Genomic DNA, 27831 nt, shown 5'->3' on the forward strand with positions numbered 1-27831 from the left:
AATATCCTCATGTGCTGACTCATCGGGTGTGGCTCCCTAAGCCTGGTCTTCATGGGTTGACTCATCGGGTGTGGCAGGCAGGCTGAACCTGGTGGGTGTGTCTTCAGAAGCTCAGCTATATAAGCTGCTCCATCCTTAAGGCCGGTGCTTAGCGTTACTGTGCACTCGCATGCAACATGACGCTCACCGCCGCTTGGACCAGTTCACTTACCTTTGAAACCAGGCGTTCTCCTGCCTACTCACCTCCAGGAAACCGGTGCTTCATCGCTTCATCTGCAGACTCATCTCCAGACATCCAGTGATCTTGATCCCGATGCCGCAGCACCGCATCCACAAACTCGGACCCTGTGAAGAAGAAGACAGACAAGGTTAGAACATCCGTCCTAGGGCCACGCCGCATTTGAACCCTGCACGCCCCCTAGTTAACAACTTACCAGCTACTGTACAGCTGCAGCTTCGTTCCTCATTCCCTCCGGCTGCCGCCTCGAGCTCTGCAGCTTCTGCCGGGCCGGCAACATCACCTGCAAGGGAAGAAAACAAAAGAGCAAACATCAAAAGTGGAACGGACAGCAATACAAGACGATAAACTTTACAATACAACAAACAGACGAGGAAAGGCAAACAGGAACACTTACCTGAAGTATAGTGGCTTAGTCGCAGCAGGACTGGACTACCAGGGACCAGTGTAGGAACTCGGTCCAGATCATACAAGTGCCCCGGCCAGAAGCAGCAGGACGGAGTGCTTGCCAAAACTAATCAACAGGTGAGCTTTTCAAGGACAGCGCATCCCACGGGTACCACAGTTTGGGAGAAGGTGTCTGGAAGGGGATCAGGCGCACAAGCTGGCATACTCACGCCCCTATTCTCCACGGAGGAGCAGTCCCGAGCAGCAACACCTATTACCATCAGTCACCACATAAGCGCAGAGGGCGAAGTCGGACCAGAGCAACCTCATCCCGGGCAGGGCTGCAACTGTGCCCCAATGCCTCCGCAGAGACCAGGTGAGCGTAACAAAAACCCAGAATTTAGTTAACCAGGGTTAGGAGGCTGGAAGACTGTTGTAATTTTTGGCTTTTACGGGCTGGATTTACAAATAGGTTGTAGCCTTCAGCTATTGGAGCTTCTGTCAACCAAGTTTCCTGAAAACAGAGTAGATCATATTAGTGGAGTTGGCAACGATTAGTATTGAAGAGGTGACTGAATCCCCTCATGTTCCAGGAGCCAATTATGACACTCTTTCTCGAGGGGAACCTCATTCTATCTCTTCTGTGTTGTGTTTAAATTTCCGGCCACCCAGTCCCAGTTTGACCTCTCGAAAGTTGATTTTCTGATGTTATTTTGTATAAGGATGGTTCGGACTGCTGCTTGTTGTGTCTACAATGTTACTTGCATAACGTTTTTGGCAACACCTTCAGTTTCATCAAGAATTTTGCTTGTTGGATCGGGTTGACATATTGGCATTGATGGAAGTGCCTCATCAATACTTGTTTGCTTACTACTTTTCTGCAAATGTTGCCCTTGTGACTTCTTTTGATCACATGATTCCAATTTCTGAGGTTGCTGTAGACAGCCGCTTATATCAAAGCCCAGTGGCCATAGTTGGTTTGCAGAACTTAGTAGTAGTTGAGAAATTAACTTTGAGGCAATCTGCATGCATACAGATTCATATTTAGATGGTATAGGAAAGTAAACCGCCTGGATGTCACTAGATTCAATTGATCCTAAGGCAGGAATGTGGTGGAGCAAATTGAGGATGTTTGTGCGATCCATTTTTAGGTCATCATTTGCTTGAAATATTCTTTCCAGATATAACTTGGCGTACCTGCCATCAGAATCTTCAGGGCTGGTAAACCTATTTGGCTTGGAATTTATACTCGGTTCATTTGAGTTGTTTGAGTGCTTGTTTTTTCGAGATATTACACATCCTTGTGGACGGATTTATGAGATTTTTCATTGAGCCATTCTGAACCTCCTTGGAACCATATGTCCCCATTTCAGTCTACTTCAGTAGAGTTTAAGGTCTGACCCGTTTCCTTTTCTGTCGCATGTTTAAGATTTGATGTTTCTAGCATTACATTAGACTGGCTTTGAATAGCCATTCTATTAATTAGTAGGTTTAGTTTCTCTTCTAATGTTAGAAAGGCCTCTGTTTCCTTCGTTGTGACACCATTAATACTTTGTGAACGGAGGTTCACGGCATTCAGGCAGACCTCTGACATCCCCGTCAAGGAGATAGGACACATGTTCAATCAGAATATGTACGCTAAGCCCTGAAGATGGTGCTAGACACCGAAATGCATTGGCAATATCATGTTCATAACAGACCATTGAGTCTTCTTTACGCCTCAACAAATCATTTGAATAAAACACATTTTATATTAATTTAGAATACTAGGATTGTAAATTTATTTTCAACAAGCACTTGTGGAGAATTACAATAATCGTTGAAAAAAATTGAAATCTATTCAACCTCTAAAAAGAATAACGAAGACCTATCTGAAGTGAATAAGGAATTTAGCTCCCAAAAGAGCAACATGTGAGCACCAGAGTCTACCAGGTGGTTCCCACCTGATTGTTTTTGGTTTACCGTTAATACTCTGCGCCATTTTGTTTCTTAAGTGAGTATCATTCAAATTTGTCTCTGTTGCATTTTCCTTTTCTGTCCGATTTTCCTCTGTGGGAATTAAGTCATGATCTCCAAAACTATATACAGAAGGTTCTAGTAGATCTGGAACAAGTTCTCCGTCACGTCCTGCTCTGTGACATTTTCAATAGATGCATTTTGCGCACTTGATATTTCAAGTGGAAACGTTTCACGTTGTGGATTTCTTTTTTAGCAGATGTTGGTTTCCTTTATTTGCTTTTGCCGGCGTTGTTCAACAACCTTCGATGATATCTCCCGCTCCTTGGAGGTTTCAGATAAATCCACGCGTGTTATTGGATTTAAGGGCTTTCTTTAATGGTAGATTTTTCGATTTTCTGCCTTTATTATTTTGAATATCAGAAACTTTATTCTTGGCCATTCTTTCTCCTCTTTTTGGAGAAGAAGATTTCATAATTTTGCCCGTTTAAGATCTCATCCTCATTAGAAGTGTAGTCAATTGTTTTAATGATGTCCAGTTGTACGTGGTTCCCTGTTCGATGATTTGTCCTCGTGTAGTTCACCATCGTCCTTGGGCTCTGTCAACACGTTGCGAGTAGCAGCTGGACTAAGCACAATTTCAACTAGTTTTCCTAGTTCCGTCTCAAGTGGCACTGGTACAGTCCCTTTGATTTCTTCAGGGAGCCATTGACTTTCCAGACTAGATATTGTACTCTTTCTGTTTTGTACGTCTTTGTATTCGGCTGGTGCTCGGGATAGATTTTTGAGGGGCTCTTTGCCCCATTTCAGAATTTCTCTAGCAACTTCCTGCTGCAATTTTCTGTTCGCTCCTATTTCGGCCATATGCTCACACAACAGTTTTGCAGCAAAGATTCAGAGGTGCCTTCTCTGTCTAGACGTTTTCCTAGAGCGGCAACAACACAATATAGATCAGCTTTGTGTGAGCCATTGCTAATAAAGTAGCTTGATCTTTGTATGAATCAATTATTGCCTCGTATAATTTCATAAAAGGGGCAAGAGTGATGGAGTGCCGACATTATAGTACATTGTAGTTGGAATGCAGATTGATCGACAGCAGTCGAGATTCTGCCTCCTCGCCTGTGTCTGCTGTTATTTTCGGGTACCTGACACTTGGGACCATGGTGCTGTTTAGATTGGGAGTAGGAGTCTGAATCAGAATCTGACTGCTGCGAGCAAGGCTCCTCTTTTGTGAATGGCTATGGTCGGTATTGCCAGGGCCATTCGACCTGTTTAACTTGCCTGAAGTGTCCCCGTTGTTCATGGCAACATTAGGCCCAGCTGTTGACTCAATGCATTTCGCAAACCTTCCTCTTTGTTGACTGTTCTCCAGGTGAGACAATATCCGGTAGTAATTTTGTGTTTTCCAAGTCCAACTCCAAGCTTACTGCATCTGAAGATTGAACCAGACGACGATCTTCTATAAGTGTTGCTCTGGATAGGTCTCGAATGTACAAGCACACATCTTTTCTGCTATGTAATTCCGGTTTGTTCGTTCGATGATATCAATGGTGTTAGTGGACGCAAGATGGCCCGTCCCCCTTTGGGCATTTTTAGTTCTCGGCCCTTACTGATGTTAATTTGACCTTCCACGGTTCTTGTCTGATCGTTTCCAAATTCTGCTTCTGATTCAGCCTCAGGACCCTTTGAGTGTATTGTGTTTTTGTGGTAAGTGTTTGCTACTGCTAGCAGTGTTTCCTCATCCAATAACACCCAATCAGAGGGCTAGTTGAAGAATATGTCCGATGGACACTTAAAATTGCCTTTTTGGGATGTTTCAGCCATTGACACGCATGGTTCAGTCAGTGTTTGCTGTGTGCTCAAATCATGTGAACACAGATGCTTTTCAGCGTATGATCTGTCCATACACAGCCGTTGCCCAACGTGTTTGGCGTGTTTGACGTATTCTTCATACACTTTGGTTCGAGTGTTCAACTTTAAGCCATCTTCTTTGACTGGTATGCACAATGCTGGTGAGCTGCTCCTACGAATGATTGCAACCACTCACACTCGTGCCTGTTGATGAGGCTTTAGTCAGCTCTATGTATTTGGGGGGGGGGGGTGGGGACTCCTGGCTCTTACCTGCAACGCCCATGTTACCTTATTCTATTTGGGGCTCACAGACATGTAGTGGTGGGGCAGGCACCACCGTCGGTGAGCACCTTATGATGTCAGATCTGACCACAGGAGAAGATAGCCGACGATGGGGTGGAATTAGGGGGAGGTGTTCGAGCTTGTGATTTCCTAGCATGTTTGGATAGTTTGTCTGATGCTATGTTTCCTTTTGAAAGCCTTGTTTTTTGCAAGGTAATTCAGCACTGGGCCACCTCCCAGCCCCGCCACCTCTTCCAGTAACATTTATGGGCAAGTTAATTTTTCAACCTAGTCTTCCCCGGTGTTATCCCTGCTCACCTTGTTATTTGCGGACGTCAGGTTGAGCAAGCGAATCTGCCTGCGCATTTTCTGCATATTGATGTGTTCTGTGCGTCCACCGGACACAACTGCACAGAGCCCGCAAGCAGACTGCAGGAGACTTCACTGTGGTCTGCACTTCGCATTGTGCCTCAGTATTTGGGTGCAATCACTGTGGTTCAGCTCCTCCTCTCAAGAAGCAAAATAATGGAAAGACTGCAGGAGACTGCACTCTGCGTCCCGCTTCAAGCGAGTAATGGGCAATGCTCGTCTAGATGGGTTGGGCGTTCCAAACTTGCGCAAATATTACTTGCCAGCACAAATGGTGTGTTTTCACGCTTGGCTCTCCCCTGTGGAGTCAAGGTTGCCACTCCACCTTCGTTCCCTACTGCATATCCCCCAAACTGCACAACACCACTAGCCTGGCATACTCTCCTTCACAAAATCTACTGTGTCAATATGGGACTGGGAGGTGAAATCGAAGGGAAACCCTAGTGGGAAAGGTCCAAACACCCCAATTTTCCATAATCCGGCCTACACCCCAGGGCTGCACCCACCCTGCAAACTTCAGAAACTGGTCTCAGGGAGGGTTGCAAACTCTGTCATAGCTGTTTGAAGACAGTCAGCCACGTACATTTGAGAGCTGCAAGGGGATATTTCATCTGGCCAAGACAGACATATTTCCATATGCACCCATTGATTCTGCAAAGGGCCACACGTAACCTCGGTCCCATTGAGCTTACCTTGCAAGAGGGCCTGACTGGGGGAACACTTCCAAGTTACATAGTCTTCTACAAGACGACATGCTGACCCCCTCAGTCCTACATATACGACTCATTGGGAAACTGACCTCGGCCACCCGATCGAGGATCAAACTTGGGTGGACATTTCGACGAGAAGCTACTCCTCTTCGAGCTGTGCAACGAATAAGGAATCTTCTCTTAAATTGCTTCTTCGCTGGTACTACCCGGGTGTGGCTCCAATGCATCCAAAACTCGTTGGACCCTCAGTGTTGGGGTAAATGTGGGCGCTAGGTACCTACTTGCACATGTGGTGGGACTGCCTCCGGGCTCAAACCTTTTGGGAAGAGGTAATCTCCAAGTGAGGCCATCACCCAGATTAAACTCCCAAAAAGGCCAGAGGTGATCCTGCTGGTTACACCAGTTCAGGGGGTCTACCCAAGGTCTGGGGGCGACGGTCTAACTTATCACTCGGCTACTCCTGGCAGGGAGAATCACGATAGCCCGAACCTGGAAAACTCCATCACTATCCCTATGGTGGGTCAAAATCTGGGACATTATGGTGGCTGAGAAAGTCATGGCTGCCAAGGAGGGCCTACTATACCAGTTTACACAAGTTTGGGCCCCAGTTTTGGAGTATGATCGAGACACAAACGCACAAGCCGCTACTACCAAGACTGTTCCTACAGAATTGCTAGTGACGATGGGGCTCGCCAGTCACTTCCCGTCAGACCTGGGGAGGTTGTGGTGGAGAGGCTGCATGCTGTGGGGTTTTCTATGTACTGCATCGCTAAGTGAATGACTTTCGTCGGGTATGTCACACTTGTCTGTTCACTCCACAATGGCAACCGAAAAAGAAAAAAAAAGTTGTAAAAAAAAAAAAAAAAGAACACAATGTTTCACATTTAAGAGCCATGTAGACACCATCGCTTTTCATTTTTAAAAAAAATAAGTAATTCAATAAAATCAAAGACAATACTGTTTGTCAAAATCAAATCATTTATGTGGCAATAGAAAATGACAAGGGTGTTTTAAGATCCTACACGTTTCGGGGCCTAAATGCCCCCATAATCAGGGAAACACCCTCTAAATATCTGAAAACCACAAGAAAAAGAAAATATTAGCAGCTAGCTAAAACACGTCATAAAGGTTTTCAATTTGCAGTAATTATAACTAGATCGAAAGTAAACAAAAAGTTTCTCAACCTTGCCAGTGTGTCTATACACCACAGGGCACACTTTTTGAAAAGGAGTAAAATGTTGTACAGCACGAAAGGGTACCGCCCGGTAACGCCTATGGAATAAAGAGAAAGCTTAATCAGGATATGCATCATGGAAAACATCTTTCACCAAACCAAAAGTGTTAGGGAAGTTGAGAAATACCTTTCACCCAAGGATTGACTCTACAGTTATCAAACGGTGCCAGAGAGGGCAGTAAGTCCAGGGATCAAAAGCCACCATTCAGGTTCAGGCACTTCTGTCAATCAGCTAAATAATGAAAAAATGAAGGGAAGCGTGTTTGTTAAAGGGCGCGTAGTACTTAGAAGCCTCCAAAACTACAAGTGTCATCATAATCCCCACCAATGTGCAGGGGAGGTTAAGTGTACCTTCCACATGGAGCTTGCCAAGTCAATTGTGGAATACTCCCTACGGAGGCAGCGGATTCACAGATGCAGATCCCTTCCTCCAATCGGGTTAACATGGGGGAGAACTCAAAGCGGCTTTGAGGGCAGAGCTGCCCCAGCCACTGACGCCGTAGCCTGCTAGCCCCTAGAGGCCACTCTGCTCCTGCCAGAGCACAGGAAACGCCTCGGCCCTTGCCTGTGTTGCTGGTGCTGTGCCTTACTTCCAAACCGGAAGTACCTTCTGTACCTCTGCCCTCTGGATGCAAAGCTGAAGAAAACTTTAGCCAGCTGTTGCACAGCTAGGCCCAGTGACTTTGCAGCTAGCTCCAAGTCTTTACAAGTTTCCAGGGTCTCATCAGTCCTAGGGCCAAACAGGTTCTCGCCATCAAACATCAAAGGGAATCTCCAAAAGCTTTGTCTGGACATTTTATGCGAGATACCTGAATTGTGCAGGTGCGCCTGCCTCCTCAGAAATGTAGCCGATACCATTGCTCTTCCGACGCAGTAGGCTACATCCAGGCCTGCTTGCAAAGACTGGCGTGCCACCTCCTTTCCATCACCCACAATCCACAAGAATCCGTCCGCATTTCTACTTCGGGAATATGCTCTGAAACTTCCTTGATTGTCTTCCAAAGACCAAAAGAACAAGTTACTCTCTTACCTGGTAACGTTCTTTCGATGGGATGGTCCGACGACGTATTCCATATCTATGACAGTAATCACCACAGCTGTGCTGCTTCGGAAAATCTTTCGGCGTCTGCATCCTGCGTCAATGACGTTGATACGCCGTCCTCGAGGACCTCCTCCGACGGCACCAGATGTTAAAAGTAGGACGCACGACGCCCATAGCCTCAGTTGTAGTTTTTTCCCCAGAACATGTGGCACCAATCTTCTGCCAGTATGACCACAGAAAGCCTTGCGGAAACGTAAGCTGTAATCGCATAAGAAATTCTGTAGCAGGGTAGGCAGGGAGGGATCGATATGGAATACGTCGTCGGACCATCCCATCGAAAGAACGTTACCAGGTAAGAGAGTAACTTGTTCTTCGAGGGGATTGGGTCCTCCGACGTATTCCATATCTATGACAGACTCCCAAAGCAGTACCAACGTAAGGAGGTGGGAACAGAATTTAGAATATACAAATTTAGAATGCCCAATCAAATTGCAGAGTAAAGGACCGCCTTGCCAAAGGCCAGATCCTGCCCATGGATAGAATCAAGGGCGTAGTGACGTACAAAAGTATGGACCGAAGCCCAAGTGGCTGCATCACAGATGTTACGAATAGGAACACCCCTCTGCAGGGCAGTAGAGGCAGCCATACCCCTAGTGGAATGGGCCTGCAGGCCTACCGGAGGGTCCTTACCCGCCAAGCGGTAACATTCAGAGATTGCCAAGATGATCCATCTAGACAAAGTCTGCTTAGTAACAGCTTGTCCCAAACGCCTTCCAGCGTAACCAATAAAGAGCCGATTGTCCACTCTGAACCGGGACATGCCAGAAATGTAGAAGCTTAAAGCTCTCCTAGGATCCCGCCTATGGAGCCTCTCCTCTTCCTTACTAGGATGTGGAGGAGGATAAAATGCCGGAAGAATAACCTTCTGGCTTAAATGAAATTCCGACACCACCTTCGGAAGAAAGGAAGGACGAACTCTAAGGACAACCCTGTCCTTATGAAACACAGTGAAGGGTGGCTTAACTGAAAGTGCCTGTAACTCACTCACTCTGCGAGCGGAAGTGACCGCAACTAAAAATACAGTTTTAAGGGTTAACAGTCTCAAAGGACAAGAATGTAAAGGCTCAAATGGAGCACCCATTAGAAACTTAAGAACAAGGTTCAAATCCCAACCAGGCACCAGGAAAGGTGACAGAGGGAACACATTAGTGAGCCCTTTCAGAAACTGAGAAATCAAAGGAATTTTAAAATAAGAACACTCCTTAGACAAGCGCGTAAAGATGGACAGTGCCGCCAGGTAACCTTTAATGGTACCCACTTGCAAGCCCCTGTGGGCTAAAGAAAGCAAAAAAGACAGAACCACAGGAATGTCACATGAAAAAGGATCCACATTCAAAAACCTGCACCAGTCGCAGAACTTTCTCCAACGGCAACGGTACAGGGACTTTGTTGCGGGCCTTCTGGCCGAAAGCAACACCTCCATCACGTCTTTAGGGAGGTCCCAATCCTTATACCTCAAACTTTCAGAAGCCAAGCGTGAAGGTTGAGGGATCTGACCTCTGGATGGAGAGCCCGACCCCCCTCCCGTGAGAGCAGATCGTCTCGGTAGGGAAGACGACGTGGAGGACAGATGGACAAGTCGAGAAGACCCGGGTACCATGTCCTCTGTGCCCATGCCAGAGCAATGAGGATCATCCGGGAACCGAACCTCCGTAACCTCTTCAGCACCTGCGGGATGACGGGGACTGGAGGAAACGCATACAGCAGTGGGAAGGACCACTCCACCACGAACAAGTCTCCTAAGGCTCCTCTTGGAGGAAATTCCCATGAGCAAAACCTTTCGCACTTCCGGTTGACACTGGAGGCGAAGAGATCCACTTGAGGGGTCCCCCAAAGAGCGAAGATCTCCAGGAGAATCTCCTGAGCCAACTCCCACTCGTGAGAGATCGCGCTCTGCCTGCTCAGAGCGTCCGCCGTCTCGTTTTCGTCTCCGGCCAGATAAACTGCCGAGATCGAAAATTTCCTGCTGGATGGACCAGAACCAGAGCTGCATCGCCTCCCTGCACAGAGGAAGTGACCCTGCCCCCCCCTTTTTGTTGAGGTAGTGCATGGCCACTGTGTTTTCCGTCAGAATCAGGACATTCTTCCCTCGTACAGTCAGCAGAAAAGCCTTCAGGGCCAGCCTGATGGCTCTCAGCTCTAACAGATTGATGTGGAGTCTGGACTCCGACGGAGACCAACGTCCGCTGACTGTCAGCTCGTTGGCATGAGCCCCCCATCCCGTGAGGGATGCGTCCGTCACGATCGTCAACTCCGGCCAGGGTAGCCAAAACAGAGCACCCCTCATCAGATTGCCTTCAACGACCACCACAGAAGGTCCTGGGTGACCGAGGGCGGCACCTGAACGGGGTCCGACATCTTGCCAGAGGACTGCGACCACTGGAGCTTGAGAGCCCATTGCAGAGATCTCATCCGCAACCTGGCCTCGGGCACCAGAAGAATGCAGGATGCCATGAGGCCGAGCAACCTCAAGAACTCCAACGCTGGGAGACTCTGAGCATGTTGAAACTTGTGCACCATCTGCTGAATGTGGTGAGCCCTCACCTGGGGAGGTAAACACTGCCCCAGGGAAGTGTCGAGCACTGCTCCGATGTACTGGAGCTGCTGAGTTGGCGTCAAGTGGGACTTCTTTAAATTGAGGGAGAAGCCCAGCCTGTGAAGGGAGCGGCAGGTGACGGACAGATGATCCAGGACTTGCTCAGGAGAGCGCACCCTTATCAACCAATCGTCCAGGTAGGGGTAGACGTGAATCCGCCCATTCCTGAGATACAATGCCACCACCACCATGAGCTTGGTGAAAACCCTCGGGGCGGAGGTCAATCCGAACAGCAGGACCCGAACCTCAGGTACTTCTTGTGCTTGGGATGGATCGGTACATGAAAATAAGCATCCTTGAGGTCGAGAGACACCAACCAGTCCTGAAGTTGAAGGGCCTGGAGGACTTGAGAGAGAGTAACCATCTTGAACTTGTCCTTCCTGAGGAGTTTGTTCAAACCGCGCAACTTCGTGATGGGTCTCAATCCCCAGTCTTTCTTCGAAATCAAAAAATAAGGGGAATACCATCCCTTGTTCCTCTCTGCTACAGGCACCAGTTCTATGGCACCTTTCTCCAGCACGGATTGAATTTCCTGCGCAAGGAGCGGATCCGGACTCTTCAAAGAGAAAGTCCCTGGTGGATTGTCGTGAGGCCTCTGCCGGAAAGGAAGACAGTAACCGTGGGCTATGATCACCAGGAGCCACACATCTGAAGTAATGGCATGCCACTCTACAAGATGCTGCACCAGCCTTCCCCCAACCAGAGAAGCATGGGCCTCTGGACTGAGCTGAAGCGGCTGCGGCAGTATCTTGTTTTCCACCTCCTACGTTTGCCCCTTTGACTTGCAGCTCCCTTCGCTTTACCAAAGGAGGAGTAATAACGAAAGGAACCTCCCCTCCCTTGCTGTCCCCTAGGACAAAAAGGCGGAGGTTGGCGAACTGCAGCGCTCAACGACTTCGCTGCAGCTTTTGAGGTCTGCAACCTCTCAAGGCTCTTGTCAACCTTGCTGCCAAAAAGATGTTCACCATCAAAGGGCACGTTGAGGAGCCGGGCTTGCACATCAGGAGCAAATCCCGACTTCCGCAACCACGCAAACCTGCGTATTACGGTGCTCGCCGCCATGGACCGGCTGACGCAATCTGCCATGTCCAAACCCGACTGAACGGCCTCACACATGGCATCCTTGCCATCCTGGACCATAGCGAGGAAACCATCCCATTCGTCCCCTTCGGGAATATGTTCAGCCGCTAAGGAAACAGTTCCATAGAGTGTGCGTGAAACGAGACAAGGCACATACGGAGTTGGCCGCCTGAAGCGCCATACCCCCTGAAGAAAACACTTTCTTCGCCCAACCATCAAAACGCTTGTCGTCCCTATCAGGAGGGATGGTAGGATACGACGCCTGCTTTGCTGGGGCCGTAGCCGTCTGTACCACCAAACTCTCCGGAGTGGGGTGCTTGGTCAAGTAGCAGGGGTAGCTACTGCCTGGGCGGTATTTTCGCGGCAAAGACTTGCCCATTGCCGGGAGACTCTCCGGAGCAGTCCAAGCCGCTGCCACCTTCCTCTGTAGAGCCATATGGAACGGCAGTACCGGGTCAGTTGGTGGACCTAGATCGAGGATATCCGTAAGGTCATCCTGAAGAAAATCCCCTGGGGGAGCAGACCACCCCAAGTACTCGGTGATCCTAGACATAAGGTGCCGGTACGAGGAGTCGGCATGAGTGCCAGGCTACGGCCTAGAAAACTTCACCTCCGGAGAGGTGTCCAGACCACTGGCGTCGTGCAGGGACTGACGCAGAGTCTCAATCTGGCTATGCCCCGAGAGAATCTCATCAGGCACCGTATCAGGAACCATGCCATCATCAGAGCCCTCATCCACCTCCGAAATGTACTCAAGATGGCGGTAAAAGGGCACAGAATGGGGAACAAAGCCATGCTTGACCTTGGCCAGAGCCTTTCTAGGGGGTTCCACCGTGCCACGGGGTACCTCCGACAAGACAGCCTCGAAAGGCGTCGAGCGCGTTGACGTCGAGCGCGGTGCCGACAGCATCGACACAGGCCTCGAGGGCGGAGCCCCAAGCGTGTCCTTCGACAGCCTGGGCGCCGATGATGTCGACGACCTCCTCGGAGGCGGAGCCTCGAGAGAGTCCATCGACGACCTTGGCGCCACAGGCGTCGATGTCTTCTTCAAAGACTTCTCAGGTGCACGGGGTCTCAAGCGCGTCGAGCACCGGCACCTGGAACGAGCATGACGAGAATGATTCCCCTTGTCCGAGCGGGACCTTTCCCGCGAATCGTGCCGACCACCCGAGCCCAAAGGTGTACGAGCGGTGTCTCTCGACCGATCACGACCGACCCCACTCGGAGGCGCGGATGGACCAGTGCCCTGCGATTCAAGAATCACTAGCATTTTCTTACCGAAGGAAGCCCATTCCTCTGACGTCGCATGCTTGGTGGGATAAGCGACCCGCCGATGGGCGGATTCCTCGGATGAGGACGGGGAAGGCGACCGATGACGGTGCTTCTGGGAGTGCCTCGAAGAGGCAGAGGAGGGGCGGGACCCACTCCGGGACCGAGACCCCCTAGACTTACGACTACGATGTGGAGAGTCGCCCCTCGAATCGTCCGTCGAAAGCCCAGTGGACCTCGCCTTCTGGGGCTTGGACACCTCACCGACCGACAGCTTCTTCTTACGTTCCCGCAAGGCCTTGGACGTAAGCGACAGGTAGTCGACACAATCATCCATGTCGTGGGCCTCCCCGAGGCACCAGAGGCAGGCGTCGTGCAAGTCCGTCACCGACATCTTGGGCCCGCAGTCCCCACACTTCTTGAAGCCCGGACGCGGGGTGGAAGAAGAGGAAGACATTTCGATAACAATTTCACAAAACTAACAGGTTCGAAGAACCGAAAGAACAGAAACTCCAAAGAGTCGAGGTGCACCGAGATCTCCGAAGCGAACACGTTCGCAGAAAAAATGGAACTGAGGCTACGGGCATCGTGCGTCCTACTTATAACATCTGGTGCCGTCGGAGGAGGTCCTCGAGGATGGCGTATCGACGCCATCGACGCAGAAAGATTTTCCAAAGCAGCACAGCTGTGGTGATTACTGTCATAGATATGGAATACGTCGGAGGACCCAATCCCCTCGAAGTATATTTTGCAAAGGGGCAGGAAGCATTTACAGCCGTCCAGGCCATACTGCCCGATGCGAAAACGTTCTTCGCAAGGGTGTCAGACTTTTTACCCTCCCCATCAGTAGAGAGATTGGATGTGGACGGTCTAGTATTAACCATGGCAGCTTGGACAGCCAGGCCCTCCAGAGTCAGATGGGATGAGAGGAAAGCTGCATCCCCCCCTTGCCAGCATACATTTCTTTGTGAATTCTGAATTCCCAGGAGGGGGTTGAACAAGGTTTTTGCCACAAGGCCACAACAGGGTCAGCAACGGCTATGTTGAAGGGAAGGTCCCTCTCTGTTGGGGGTCCTTGGTCAAGAATGTCATTGAGTGCACAGCCTGAAAGGGGGTTGGCTGGAGTGCCCAAAACCATGGCATCTACCACCCTGTCCACTGTGAAGCGGCACTGGGCATTTGCATGTCCATAGAGATTGGATTGTTGAATTTCTAAGTCGGGAGAAGTGTCCAACCCACTTGCATCCCAAAGCTAGCCTAGCCTGCCAAAGCGAGTAAATCGGCCTGGTCAAATCCGTACTCCCAAAGCCTCCATCTGCTGATGAGACAGAATGGTACTGTCATCATCGAAAATGTTTATTTTTCTTTGTCTAAAAATGCTGATCGGGACCGGTGGCGATGGACCCATGCCTGACGGTGCCGATAACTGCTTCGATGAGGTGACCGTTTTGCCAACAGGTGGCAACGCCGACTGATTGGGGGCAGAATCACCAGACGCCGCTGAAGATGCTGAGGCCTGCTGCATTGAGGCATGAGCCGTACCTGCAGCTGCCTTTAACATCAAGCATCTGCTCTTTAAAGGCCTCCCACTCTGTCTTAGATGTTGGGCCCGATGACCACTTACCGTGGCCTTTGGAAAAAGTTGTACTTGTGACGATGACAGCGTTTCTTTTTGTGGTAGAACAACAAAGAATGGCTCTGGGAATGTGATGTTTTCTTAATTTTCTTCCAGTGCCGGTTATCCTTTTCAGGGGTGTGCCCTTCTGTATTAAGCTCCGACGAGCGAGCCGTGAACATAGAAGGGTGCCGACCGACTGTGTTTTGCAGCCCTGTCCCAAAGTGATTTCGGGTTCATCTTGAAGCAAGAAACGCAATCCTCCGTGACCTGACCGACACTGTGGCACCACATGCTGACACTGTGTGGGTCCATAATATACATCTTCGAGTTACAGTCCTTGCACGTTTGAAGTCCGAAATCTTGGAAGCGGACATTTCTGTGAAATCTCATTAGAATTGCCGAAATTCTTTATGGCCAAAAAGGTTCTCCAACAAGAGTTGTTCAAGTAAGCAGTGTGTGGAGCGCGCAGGAAAAAGGATCTGAGGTATGGGGCTGTAGTGATGTAGTATAAGTACGATGACCGCTGCATCGAGTCAAGATGGATCCACGGCTGAGTTGAGGTGCACTTCGCCCCCTGTCGAAAAGTTTTCCGAGCAGCTGACGCTGGAAGGGATATCTATCTGATGAGGAATCAGCAGGAGAAAAGCAATCCATTGAAATATTGTTTGCTACCGGGTCTGTCCTTGTCTCGCTTTACAAATCAAAAGGCCTTGATTCTGACACAGCAATCATTCCGAAGAGACCATGATCTACCATACTATGATTGCTTCTCACCAGCAACAGTACAGGCAAAAGGGGAATGTGGTGTATTCAATTTAATCAAACCACCATATTGCAAAATAATGGTTGGTATGTACACCAGTTAATTTTTTACAAACGTCAATAATTAAAACAGTTCAACATTTTGTAGTGCGCTAGCTACAGATCATTACTAACAAACCATATAGCTTTGCAAACACATTTTGTTGACCTACAAGGCAGGTGTCTGTGATATACCCTTCAATAGTTTATATTAATAAATATTGTATTTTTCCAAAAGGGATATTGTTACCGGTAATTAATACAATTCGTATTTATTCTCTATGATCAATTGTATCAAGGTACAAAATCATATAGTCCAATAAAATTGCAGTTTAAAACCACATCCATGAGATAATCAAAACCATCTCCCTAGAACTGAAATACCAAAATACCAGACTCTTCTAATGAAACATGTTATTGAGTTTCAAGAACTGATCAATGTAGGAAAATCCCATCAGGTTCAGTCAAGGCAGTGAGAGGATAGAACTGTCAAAACAAATAATTGCGTCCTTAATTCTGGTTCGATCACAAACCCTTATAGGACTGATCCATTTCTTACATAGAAATAACAGTAACAGGTATTACATTCTTGATCCTTAAAAAGGGTGTCCCTGTCTTTCAGACTGACAGTATCAAAAACATAAAGGGGCTGTGCATTATTTTGCTAGAGTACAGAGCATGGATTAAGGCCTTAACTGTCTAGACCTTATAGCACATCAATGACCAAAGGAAGTGTCACACAATTCATCATATGCAGTTTATCAGAATGAACAATATATATGCTCTGCAAAACATGCAATTTTAGCAAGATTATAGAAGTAGACAGTGACAAAAAAAAGAGATGAGGTTAAAAGAGAAACATCTATAAACATTGAAAATAGAAACTTTACCAACATCTTCAGTTTGCTTGAGATACAGCTTAGTTAGCAAACCAATACCAGAACAGAGGATGGTCTAGTATGCTAAAAGCTTTCTTGCAAATCGAATGTTTGAAAACTGGATGTTTTTCATGTGCTTTCTATTGGTATGAATGACAAGGTGATCAAACAGGCAGTTATTCTACCTCAATGCAAGACAAGACTTTAACTACGTTTTACCATATCATGGCATGATTCCACATCCTTCCCAATCCCGTGGCTTATCAGTGGTGGCTGAGATGAACAGTTTATAAGAGAAACAAATTCATTTTTGTTGTTTTTGGGAAAGTCTTTGTATTCAACCTGAAGAAAAAGAACAAATCAGCTTAAACAAAAGCACATGCATGTTATTCTGATTATACAATAAATTATAACCCAAACAAATCAATGCAAGCAATGAATTTATAATGTGCTAGCACTATGGTCTCAGTTCCTCACTTGGCAGAAAGTTGATTAGCAGATGGAAATTTAAATGTGTGTGTTTCAAAAGTAACATATAATTGCTTGAGCACAACGTACTTTGTTGGCAAAGTACAAACATTTGAAGGCACAGTCCCATGCCCTATTAAACTATAAATTGGAAATATTGGGTGAGCTTGTTCTCAAAAAGTGTTCTAATCCACCAAAGGAATGTTCATAGCCCTCCAAAAATGGACAACTCTCTGCCCTCTTAGAATTTGGGAAAGATTACAAAGTTTATTTCAACAATGTAAGGCTTTCTTGATACAAGGAAATAGTATGAGTGATACGGATCTCCACAATACATTGGCCCGTTTAGTTTTATAACTGTTAGGCATAGTTTTCAAGTATCTTGTGGTGAGGGCTTAGAAAACGTAACACAATGTTAGGTAGGTTTAACCTGCCCCTACATGTATTTGGGGGTTACTTATGTCTTCATGCTATCGCAGTAAAATAGATATGGCAATTTGAAATGTAAATGGGAAAACAATTTCATAAGCACTTTTAAATAAAGTAACATGTAAATACGAAGCATGCAGTGTAAAGTAATGTACATGTAAAGTAATCTACACGGAAAAGTAATGTGTGCGTTACCGTGCAAGTACCGATTTTAAATTACCCTAAATAATTTTGCAATTAATACATTGTATGCATAAAAAAAGAATAACTAATCAGCAACTTAACTTCAACTACCCCTTACTCTGTAATAACTTTGGTGCTGTTACAGAAACCCCAGAAACTTATTTGATCCAGATATTTTCCCATAATACAAGTAAAGTAACAGATCAAAATTATTATTTACAGTCATTAAGTTGGCATTACATCGGAGGGATAATTGAAAGATAACAGGAAATAATTCCAAATGGAGAAAAATTAGTCACAGCCACATCTAAAACTTCTCTGCCTGTGAAGTCCGCTCTACGCATTGGGCCAACCTATTACATCTCTTAGCCAAACTACAAAAGACAGAGGATCTGGGCTCTTACACTGATATATAATTCGATGTTTCCATAGAATCGGGCACAGAGCTATACATTCAGTAGTTAATTTACAATTTTTCTCATAGGTAGTGTGCAATTGTTATGAAAGATTTCTCTTTTTGCAACTTTCCCTCCATAGTTCCTATGAGCCCCCGTTCTTTTTGCTCAATTTTAAAACCTGTTCTGACTTTCTGAAGGGAAGTAAAGCCTTCAGCTTTACTTCCCTTGCCTTTTGCTCATTGTTATGGGGAAACTGATCAGTCCTTCAGACTATCAGTACTGGGAAACTATTTCCCTTTTGGATTCTTGTACTTTTTAACCGTGCACACAGCACCTTGCAGTGCAATGGTGATACTTTTGTATCACCATAGCTTTTTGTACATGTGATTTTTGGTTACTTGTATGTATGCCTAAAGACTAGCTGGTGGCAGCAGATACATTTTACAATTGTTGCATTATTTTTAGTGTGCACATTCGAATTTACCGCGTATGGCTACTAAATGTAGCTAATGCCCTAAAATGGCCGTGCCATGAAGTTTTCAGTTGCTTCTTTGCCTAATTGTTGATTGGCCTTCTCCCTGACTTGCCAGGAAATCCCTTACACGTTCATGCACTTGCCCAGAAAAGCTGCTGCTTTTGCTGGCTGGTGATGCCTTTGTGTGTGTTTGGCCCAGGAAGGTGGCATGACCGTCTAGTCCCGCTCCACATCTGTGGTGCCAAAAAGTCAGGTGTGGGGCAAATGTAAAACCAATAACTGTGCCTGATTGGACCACTGGCTGTTTGAATGGTGCAGGTCCTTACCATTGGTGGGCTTGTACTTGCGTACAGCTCGGATTTTGGATAAGAACTGGATCTCTGCAGCCATTTCTTCAGATCATCCTTGGAGCAAAGAATCCCACAAAGAAGAACAGCATGCTGAAGATCCGAAAGACGGCTCCTGAAAAGGCTCAGCATCCTTTCCTGTTTTCCAGCACTGTGAAGCCCTGTTTGACTGCCGATCTCTGCTTCAGCCCTTGGACTAGTGGGACCAACTAGTCTTGATGCATTCGTGAGGCTCCTGCCCTTCAGAAGTGCCCCTAGACTGAGCGACTCATGTGGGTTAGCATGGCAGAAGTGCCGTCGTTCCAGCCAGAACTTCGGTGGTCGCCAACTTGTGCCACAAGTCTCCCTGTCCCCGAATGTCAGCATCCCAGCATCAAGGGATCCTGTCCTGGAGCAGCTTCTGTGACTGAAAGGACGCCTGTCGTCACCTGTGTGCGGAGACCGTTGCTGGAAAGCTCCGTTCTCCAACCCGTGAAGTGTCCTGAGAAGGTCTGCATCGATGTGTCTTGCATTTTTTCATCAAAAGAGGTTGCATCTTGCAGCTGCACCCAACTGGAAGAATCCTTAAAATTGCAACTCCTGGGCACCTACTTTTATATCACCCTAGCTCTATACAAATAGGATTTTTGGTTACTTTCATATGTGGCTTAAGACAAGCTGGGGTTCAGTCAGATTGCTACCAAGTGTAGCAGGGACTGAATGTCACACAGCATCAATACAGCATCCAGACTGTCAGAAAAGATTAAGCAGTAGCTGGATACATATGAACTAAGTTTTTTGACAAACACTTTGGTTATGGATTCCAGAGCCAAATTAGATGCATTAAATAAGGAAGTTGATAAATTAAAAGAAACTTTAATTTACAAAAGAAAATCAACAAACTCAAAAAGGACATTAGCAATTTAAAAAAAAACAAGTTTATCCATTTCTATTACCAGATAACAGGCCACCTACGTTTTATGGTAATTCAAACAAACAGTATAAAAAAAATGGGTTACCTTTTCCAACACTAGTAGCTCTTCCAATGACCAGGCTAGTGGACGGGACTCTTAACAACCGTACTTTTTTAGGCCGGGACGACCGTACGGACAACAACCATCATCAGGTTCGGGCGACGAGAATTAAGGTCAATTGAGCACCAGAGGAGGAATTACCCATGGTGGAACTGCCGATTTTTAATCGGCGTCAATGGCTCAGATGAGCGTTCAGGCAAAGAGCCTCAGCTTGTGCCTAAACAAAACATCTTTGAATACCACAGAATTGGAGCAGAGGACGTTTATTAGAACGGTTGGACTTGAGGCTTTCTTCAGTGGCAGGGTTTTGGGCCGTTTCATGAATAAAAGAAGTGAAAAATCCAGAAAGTGCTGCTAATTGAAAAAGGAGACAGTTAGCCCCTGATGAAATTCCCATAATTTCCCAAAAGTATAACTAGACATGAAGGAATGAAACATGTTGGGTTTGTTTGTGTAGTATGAATGGGTGACAATGAGTCCTTTTAGTGGATGATTAGCATGTGCAATGTTTTGTAGTATATCGTACAGCACGAAACACTATCAATTATAGACGTGCTTAAGTATTGTGGCTGTCCCTTATGAGTTTTACTGTTTTTAACAAAATCAAAAACCAATAAAATATGGTTTTTAAACGGATTAGAAGACTAGTTGAAGTATTAGAGTTCGTCCAATATTGGTTTAGGATCTAATGAAACAGAATTCACTAGAATAAGTGACCCGTTCTCCTTTGAAACGACTCAGATCCAAGGGCATTGCTGTTGATTGTAAAGGTTAGTAACCTAAAGAGGGGTTGATCATTTGCGTCTGCTCTAAAAATTACCCTCTAGCCTCTTTGTTGTGGAGGGGTTTGCCTCCAGACACATTACCAGTTTCAGATCGCAATCGAGCTTCACTCCGGCAGATAACGAGACCCCTCACCCCCCCACTCCCAAATCGTTGGTAAAGATCTCAAAACCATGTTCGATCTATTTTTAGCAACAGAAAAATGCAGGTATGCTCCAAAACATGAGTGGTCCGTAACATCTTGCCCTAAAAGAAAGATCCCACAACAAGCGTCTTGTGATTAAACTGGCTGATAAGGGTGGGGGCATTGTCCTTCAAAACAGGAGTTGATAATATGGAACACCGTCGAGATCAACTCGGACACCAATGATATACTGATGGAAAATATCCAGGAATTATGCACCAATGGCATTGATGCAGGGTTCTTCACAACAAATGAGGCAATGTTTTTGACTACAAGGGACCGTCACTGTCCAGTTATATATGCCCTACCCAAAATCCATAAGAACCTTAGTAACTCCCCCAGGGGGACCCATTGTTTCCCTGCCAACAGCAACCAAAACCAATATTTCCCACCCCTAGGTACATTACAGCTCGTTCATTGAAATTACATTCCTAATCACAGATTTTGAGTATCACGTGCATCCTGCTGCCAGTTTTTGCCTCTCTTCCCTCAGAGTCCGATCTGCTCCGCTCTTACTGGAAACACACAGTGTTTCATTTTACCTTTGTACCTTCAGTCTTGCAAGGGTTATGTCTGATCCCCACCTGCGTCTTGTGTGCGCTCAATGAAGTATTATATATATATTTTTTTTTTTTAATTTTTTTTATATAGTTCATTACAAACTTTAAAAAAAAAAACAAGAAAAAAGAATTAAAACAAGGAAAGAAAGAATACATTTCTAGCTCTGTCGTTGAACATCAGTTACTAATGGCAACATAATTTAGACACCAAAACATCAAAACAAAACCCTCATATCTCAAAAACCACACATAAGACATAGATCTATCTAAAAGGATAAAATGGAGAGAATACCCTTCACACAGTTATCGCAGCCTGTAACAGTTGTAATTCAAGTTTCTCAAGAAAGAATGTTAACGCGAATATTAATTTAAAGTCTGTACCCTCACTAAACAAGTTCCACCAGTCTTCTCCATCTAAATTGGGTCTTTTACTGATTTCCTGACCCAAGTAAGCCGTTCTTAGATTTACACAAAAGAGCACTAGATGTTTCAGCGTTTCTTTCTTTTTTTTTTACAAAATCTACACTCCTCACAGAAATCTTTACCGTTGGTGTATATCCTTTATAGCTTTAGTTTTATACATATTTAAACGAAATTTGAAGTAGAATGCTCTTTTTTTAAAGGAGGGAAATGTTTGAAGATATTTTGGCAAGGTATTATAAGCCCTTTCCTCTGACACATTTTCCTTCATACATCTATGTGATGCTCTTTGATCTTGGTTTTCACACCAATCTTGTTCCCACAGTTTTTTTTTTTTTTTACAGCATTCGGGTTCTGAAGGAGTGTATCATGATCAGTTTGAAGCTGGTTAAGAGTATTCTTGCAAAAGTGTTTCCACATTTGCAATATAGAAACTTTAGTGGTTCCATTATCATCTTGGAGAATCCTATATTGAGGCAATTCATCAGCTCCCAATACTTTGCCATATAATGATAACATGTTCCACATCACCTTCGCGTTAATTGAGATCAGGCCAAGCTCATATCGAATACAAGCTATCGGAGTACCCCTCGGCAATGAAAGAACTTTTCCCCAAAATGTATTCTCACACCAGGACCAGGTTTCTGCCGGGCACCCAAACATCCCTTCAACACCAAAAATGAGTTGTATATATGGGTCCCACATTCCTTTATTACCAGGTTAAGTGCGGGTTAGGGAGCCATACCAGTTTTCCATGCCATTGCAATATAGAATGTCAGCTCTCCATTACTCCACCTTGGGACTATGCCTCCTTCCCCACATCATTGCAACCAGTCGTTTGGAAAGGATCAGTTTTATCAGTTCCTCGTGCCCTTGGGAATCATTTTGGAACACCCTAGCAACGCCATCAATGGGTCTGGTTCTATGTCCCCTCCATTATGCCACTGATTATCTCAAATACTCGTTCCCAAAACAACTGTGTGGGATGACCGTCCCATGCGATATGTAAGAATTCAGCTGATGTGTTGTCACATTTTTCGCATCTGCCTGAAGCGCCTGGCAGGAAACCCTTGAGTTGGAACGGTGTGTAATAAAATTGATGTAGGTATTTGAAATTGATCAGTTTGAATCTTGCATTAATAGCCCCCTTCCTCGTCCCCTCGCAGCAATACCTCCATACCTCCTCTGTGATCTCCTGTTCCAAAGACAGTTCCTATTTCTTCCGGGGGTAGGCTTTGGTCTCCTCCTTTAGAGTAAGGCTCATGGCATACATTGTTGAGATCACGGTTTCCGTGGTCACCCTGAAGTATTTTATCTAGTATTGGTGTAGCCTGTGGCTGCCTGGGGAATGTAGGGAACAGCCGTCGTAAGGCCACCCTCAGTCTGTAATATTGAAATACTTCCAGAGATGGGAGTTCGCCTTTATCTTTCAATTCCTTCAGGTGTTACAAATGACCCATTCGGGAAGAGGTCACCGTAACAAGTCACCCTCAGTCGTCTCATCATAGTAACAAAGCTCGCAGTTTAGGGGAATATAAAAAATCCCTTTGGACTTATTTTCTATACGGGTCAATGCCCTGCACGTAACATCTACCATGTTGTATGCGTGAGATGGTCTACTAGTTGCTGTGATAATAGATTGCAAAAGTGACAGTGCAGCAATTGCTCTTTCCACCTCTGCGTGCCTTCTATCCCCTTACTACCTGAATCAGTAGAGGAGAAACCCTGCTTGTGCGAGACCCCCCTTGGGTATGGGCGCCACCAGCTTATATCAGTAGATTCTGGCCTGTTTACCTGCCCATATAATTTGTACTATCACCGATTTCAGTTCGCAAAAGTATTCTCCGGGTACCGCTATTGGGGCATTAGGAAAAACATAGAAACCTGGGAAGCAGTGCCATTTTAACCACTGAGATTCTACCATAGTGTTTGAAAGGCAGGTTCCTCCATCTATCCATTATTAGCCTGGCCTGCTTCAGTGTCCTCTGATAATTATTTTTGTATACAACATCTTTGTCCCTTGCTCTGTTGATCCCAAGGTAACTAGTCTGAACCATGTGCCATTGAAACCCCCACCCATCCAGGTATTGTACCACCTTGTTCGTTAGAGGGAACAGGACTGATTTCGTGGTGTTCACTTTCAGGCCCGAGAGGTCCCAGAACCGCTGGACATCCTGCATGATCGGGTCGAGATTGCTTCTAGGGTCATTGATGAATAGCACCATATCTTCTGCATATAAGGAGATCACCACCCGGTGGTTGTACAATTAAACCCCAGGGGGCAGATGAGATTCCATTTTTTTCTCTGCCAGTGGCTCTATTGCCAGGGCGAATATCAGAGGTGAAAGGACACCACTGCCGAGTGCCCCTCCCCAATGGTATACCTGGTGAAAGTTGACCATTCATGATCACCTTAGCAGCAGGTTGTGTGTATAGTAGCAAGACCATAGCTATGAATTGTTCCCCCAGTCCCATCTGGCGTAGTATTGTGAACCGAAATGGCCACTCCACAGAGTCAAACGCCTTAGTGGCGTCTGGCAGGGCAGCCACTATTGGGCCCTCATGCCGCACCGCCGAGATCAACCCGAACAGTCTCCTTGACCCATACGAGGTGGAGCGCCCTGGCATAAAACCGGATTGATCTGCTCTCACCGTTGTTTGCATAAGGGGTGCTAGTAGGGAGGCCAGTATTTTGGCTAAAATGTTGTTGTCTAGGTTAATGTGGGAGATTGGCCGATAGGAGGAACAAACGTTTTGGGGTTTGTCCGGTTTAAGTAATATCACCACCACCAGTGCCTCCCTCAAGGACTCGGGCAGTTGACCATCCCTCAGGCTCTGTTGGTACATGTGTAATAGGTAGGGACTAAGCTTGGCAGTGTAGCGTTTATAAAACTACCGTGAACCCACCTGGTCCCGGGGATTTCCCTGACGGGAGGGATTTAATAGTGTTTAACACCTCCAGAGTCAGCTGATGACCCAGCCACACTCTCTCCCCATCTGTGTGCCAGTTTAAGGCTACATGTTCCAGAAGACTAACTCCTGTTGGGAAGGTTGGGCTTGGAACGAATATAACTGACTGTAGGATCAGTAAAACTCATGAACTAGCTCTGTATCTGTGAATTTATCGACCCCATAGTCATCTGCTATGGGCAAAACTCGACCTTTGAGGTTATCGAGTTTGGCTGCTCTCGCCAATGTCCTGCCTCTCCCCATATTGCCGTATCGCTATCCTCCCCCATATGAATTTGGCCTCCTTTTGCGCTAACTCATCAAATTCGCATAAGTATCTCAAAATATCTGCTTGTTCGGAGTGTGATGGTGTGGGTGTCATAGATTTTAGCGCCTGTATACAGTTTTCGTTAATGGTCAATTCCCTTCCAATTTGGCATAACACCCCGGATTCCCTTGATATACACTCTCCCCTTATTACACATTTGAAACTACCATAAAGGTCACAGCAGAACTCACTGATCCGACATTAATTTCGAAAAACGTGTATTGCCTCAGTCAGGCCCTCCCGGAACAATGTGTCAGCGAGACCCTCACTCTTAAAAATCTAGGGCGGCATCCCCTTCTCCCGACCCAGTAACTCAGCGGTCATCAGCACCGGAGCATGGTTTGACGACGTGCGGGCAAGGACTGTTATCCCCGTGACCCGCTCCATCAGTGTATGCAAGATCAGAAAGAAATCTAACCGGGACGCTGCCTCATGGGCCGAAGAGTGGTGTGTGCATGTCGTGTTCCTCGAATCTCGAGCCAAGGGACATCCCCAATGTCCAATGTTAGGCACATGCCCTGTAGTTTACCAGTCCCTTTGGGTACCGAGCAGTGAGTATTCCCTGTGCGATACCAGTCCGGATCCATGACCGCCTTGAAGTCCCCAGCCCAGATGATCTGCCCAAGCAGGAGTTTCCCGAGCTGCTGCTCAATCCAGTCTAGCATCTCTACTTTGTCTTGGTTCGGCCGTAATAGTTGACCAGAGTGTACAGCCTGCCTTATAACTCCCTGCAACACCAACTCCCTCATCTCCCCTCCCCTCCCCATCCGCAACCAATGTGGTCTGGCGAAATCAGATGAGTCTGTCGTGGGGCCTGCCTGGCCACAGGGTCTCCAGTCGCAGGCCGTGCGCCACCTCGGTACCCACGTGTGCCTGGGGCAGTCTTCGCGCACCTAGGCTCTTCCACCCTCTCACATTCGACAGTTGCCCCACGGTCCCCCCTTGGGTGAGCTCCATTTCCTCCAACAGCTCACCGCTAATGATAATGGCACCTCCAGCGCTACCGACTAGCATCCCTTGCCCCACTATAGACAGGAACACAAGACGCAGAGCTAGATTAGCCAAAATCTACGAGCCACTCGCCCGCTCCATGCCCACCACTAAGAGACCCAGCTCCACTCCCACCAGCCCCAACAACCACACACCTAAACTATCTCTGAACCACCATACCAAATATCCACCTCATCCCACCAACCAGAGAAGCACTAAACCCACACAGAAATTGTCGGCCTCTACCACCACTACACCCATAGTGAGCCCCCAAATCAAGGGAGCTCTAATCAACGCTAGATCATTAGTAGCTCACGCAACTGAAATTGCTGACCTAATCACCAATGAAGACCTGGACCTCCTTGCTATCACAGAGACCTGGCTCCATCCGGCAGCAGGCCCCATGCTCATGTTAGCTGTCCCTGATAATTACACCATCCTGAGACAAGACCGACCTAACTCTAGAGGCGGCGGTGTTGCCATCATTCATAAATGTAGCCTTCCAATAAGAGCAGCTACCACCTTCAGTGTCCTTTCTTGCGAACTACTCTCAGCCAAAACTCCCATTACCAATACCCAAACCCTTAACATCCATGTGATTTATCGCCCTCCAGGCCCATTCGATGAGGATCTTAACACTATCCTATCCACTAACCTAAAAAACGCCACACAGTTGCTCACCCTTGGAGACTTCAACATGGGTTTCAACGACCCCGAAGACCAAGCTGCCATCACTACGCTCAACACCCTCACCGAATTAGGATTTACTCAAAGAACCCTTAAACCCACCCATGACAAGGGCAGAATACTTGACTGGGTGGCCGACTACAACTGCCTAGCTAACATTACTAACATCTCAGCACTAGCAACTATGCTGCAGACCCCATACCCATCACCTGTGGCGTACCCCAGGGCTCCTGTGTCTCCCCTAACTGTATAACATATTTACGAAGCCCCTTTTCGATGATCTGGATCATCTCGGTATCACCTACACTAACTATGCAGATGATACACCCAGATCCTCCTTCCGCTTTCTGGAGATTATGGAAAGGATTTGGACTTGGTGAATAGGGTCTACATCATCATCCAGGCATGGATGGCTACCCACGGTCTATGCCTGAATGATGATAAAACTGAACTCATCACCCTAGGTACCACTGCCAGCCTAAAGAAACTAAGCCCAGATTACTCATTCTTCATAATTGATGGCAATACGATCAGAGTGGGACACAAGGTCAAAACATTGGGCTTCTACCGGGACTCCAACTTCACCTTTAACAGACAGGTGAACTCACTAGCCTCCTCCACGGCTTACACATGTAAATTGATCCGTACAGCCAAACCTTTTCTATCCGACACCAGCTGCCTTACCCTGGCCAGAGCCCTCATACTATCCCGCTTAGACTACTGTAATGCCCTCTATCTTGGGTTCTCTAAGGCCACTACTAGCAAGTTCCAAACCCTCCAGAACAATGCACTCAGAGCGGCCCTGGGCATCTCAAGAAGAGAGCACATCACAGCACACAGCCAGCAGAACAACTGGACCCCAATCATAGACAAAATCTCCCCAAAAACTGCCTCACTCACCCACAAGTCCCTCAATAACGCGGCCCCCATCTACCTGATCAACACATTTCACAGACTGACATCCTTGAGACCAACAAGGACAGCATATAGAGACTGCCTCTCCGTCCCTATCTACAAACGCTCCGCCATAGGAGGTAACAGCTTCCCAGTGAAAGCGGCTAAACTGTGGAACTCCCTACCACCCACTCTCAGAATGGACCTACCCTACCAAAACTTCCGTTCCAAGATGACGTCTTGGCTGAAGACAGCCGTGGTATAAACATACTGAGCCAGGTTCCGCCTCTCCCTCTTGTCACTTGGACATACTTGACACACAACTGTTCAACTGTATATATGTATATATTCC

At 46.7% G+C, this 27831-nt stretch overlaps 1 protein-coding gene across 2 annotated transcripts in view; it reads right to left on the bottom strand.

The window, feature by feature from the left end:
• The window catches only part of STAU1 (staufen double-stranded RNA binding protein 1), a 1155286-nt gene that overhangs the window by 239884 nt on the left and 887571 nt on the right, over positions 1-27831 (bottom strand). For both annotated transcript variants that reach the window (XM_069651277.1, XM_069651276.1), the window contains one exon: positions 16591-16713. In XM_069651277.1, coding sequence (XP_069507378.1) covers positions 16591-16713 — 123 coding nt within the window. The remainder of the gene's footprint in view (positions 1-16590; positions 16714-27831) is intronic.

The sequence above is a fragment of the Ambystoma mexicanum genome, chromosome 3p (assembly GCF_040938575.1).
Source record: "Ambystoma mexicanum isolate Mex_15411 chromosome 3p, UKY_AmexF1_1, whole genome shotgun sequence".
Taxonomy (NCBI): Eukaryota; Metazoa; Chordata; class Amphibia; order Caudata; family Ambystomatidae; genus Ambystoma; species Ambystoma mexicanum.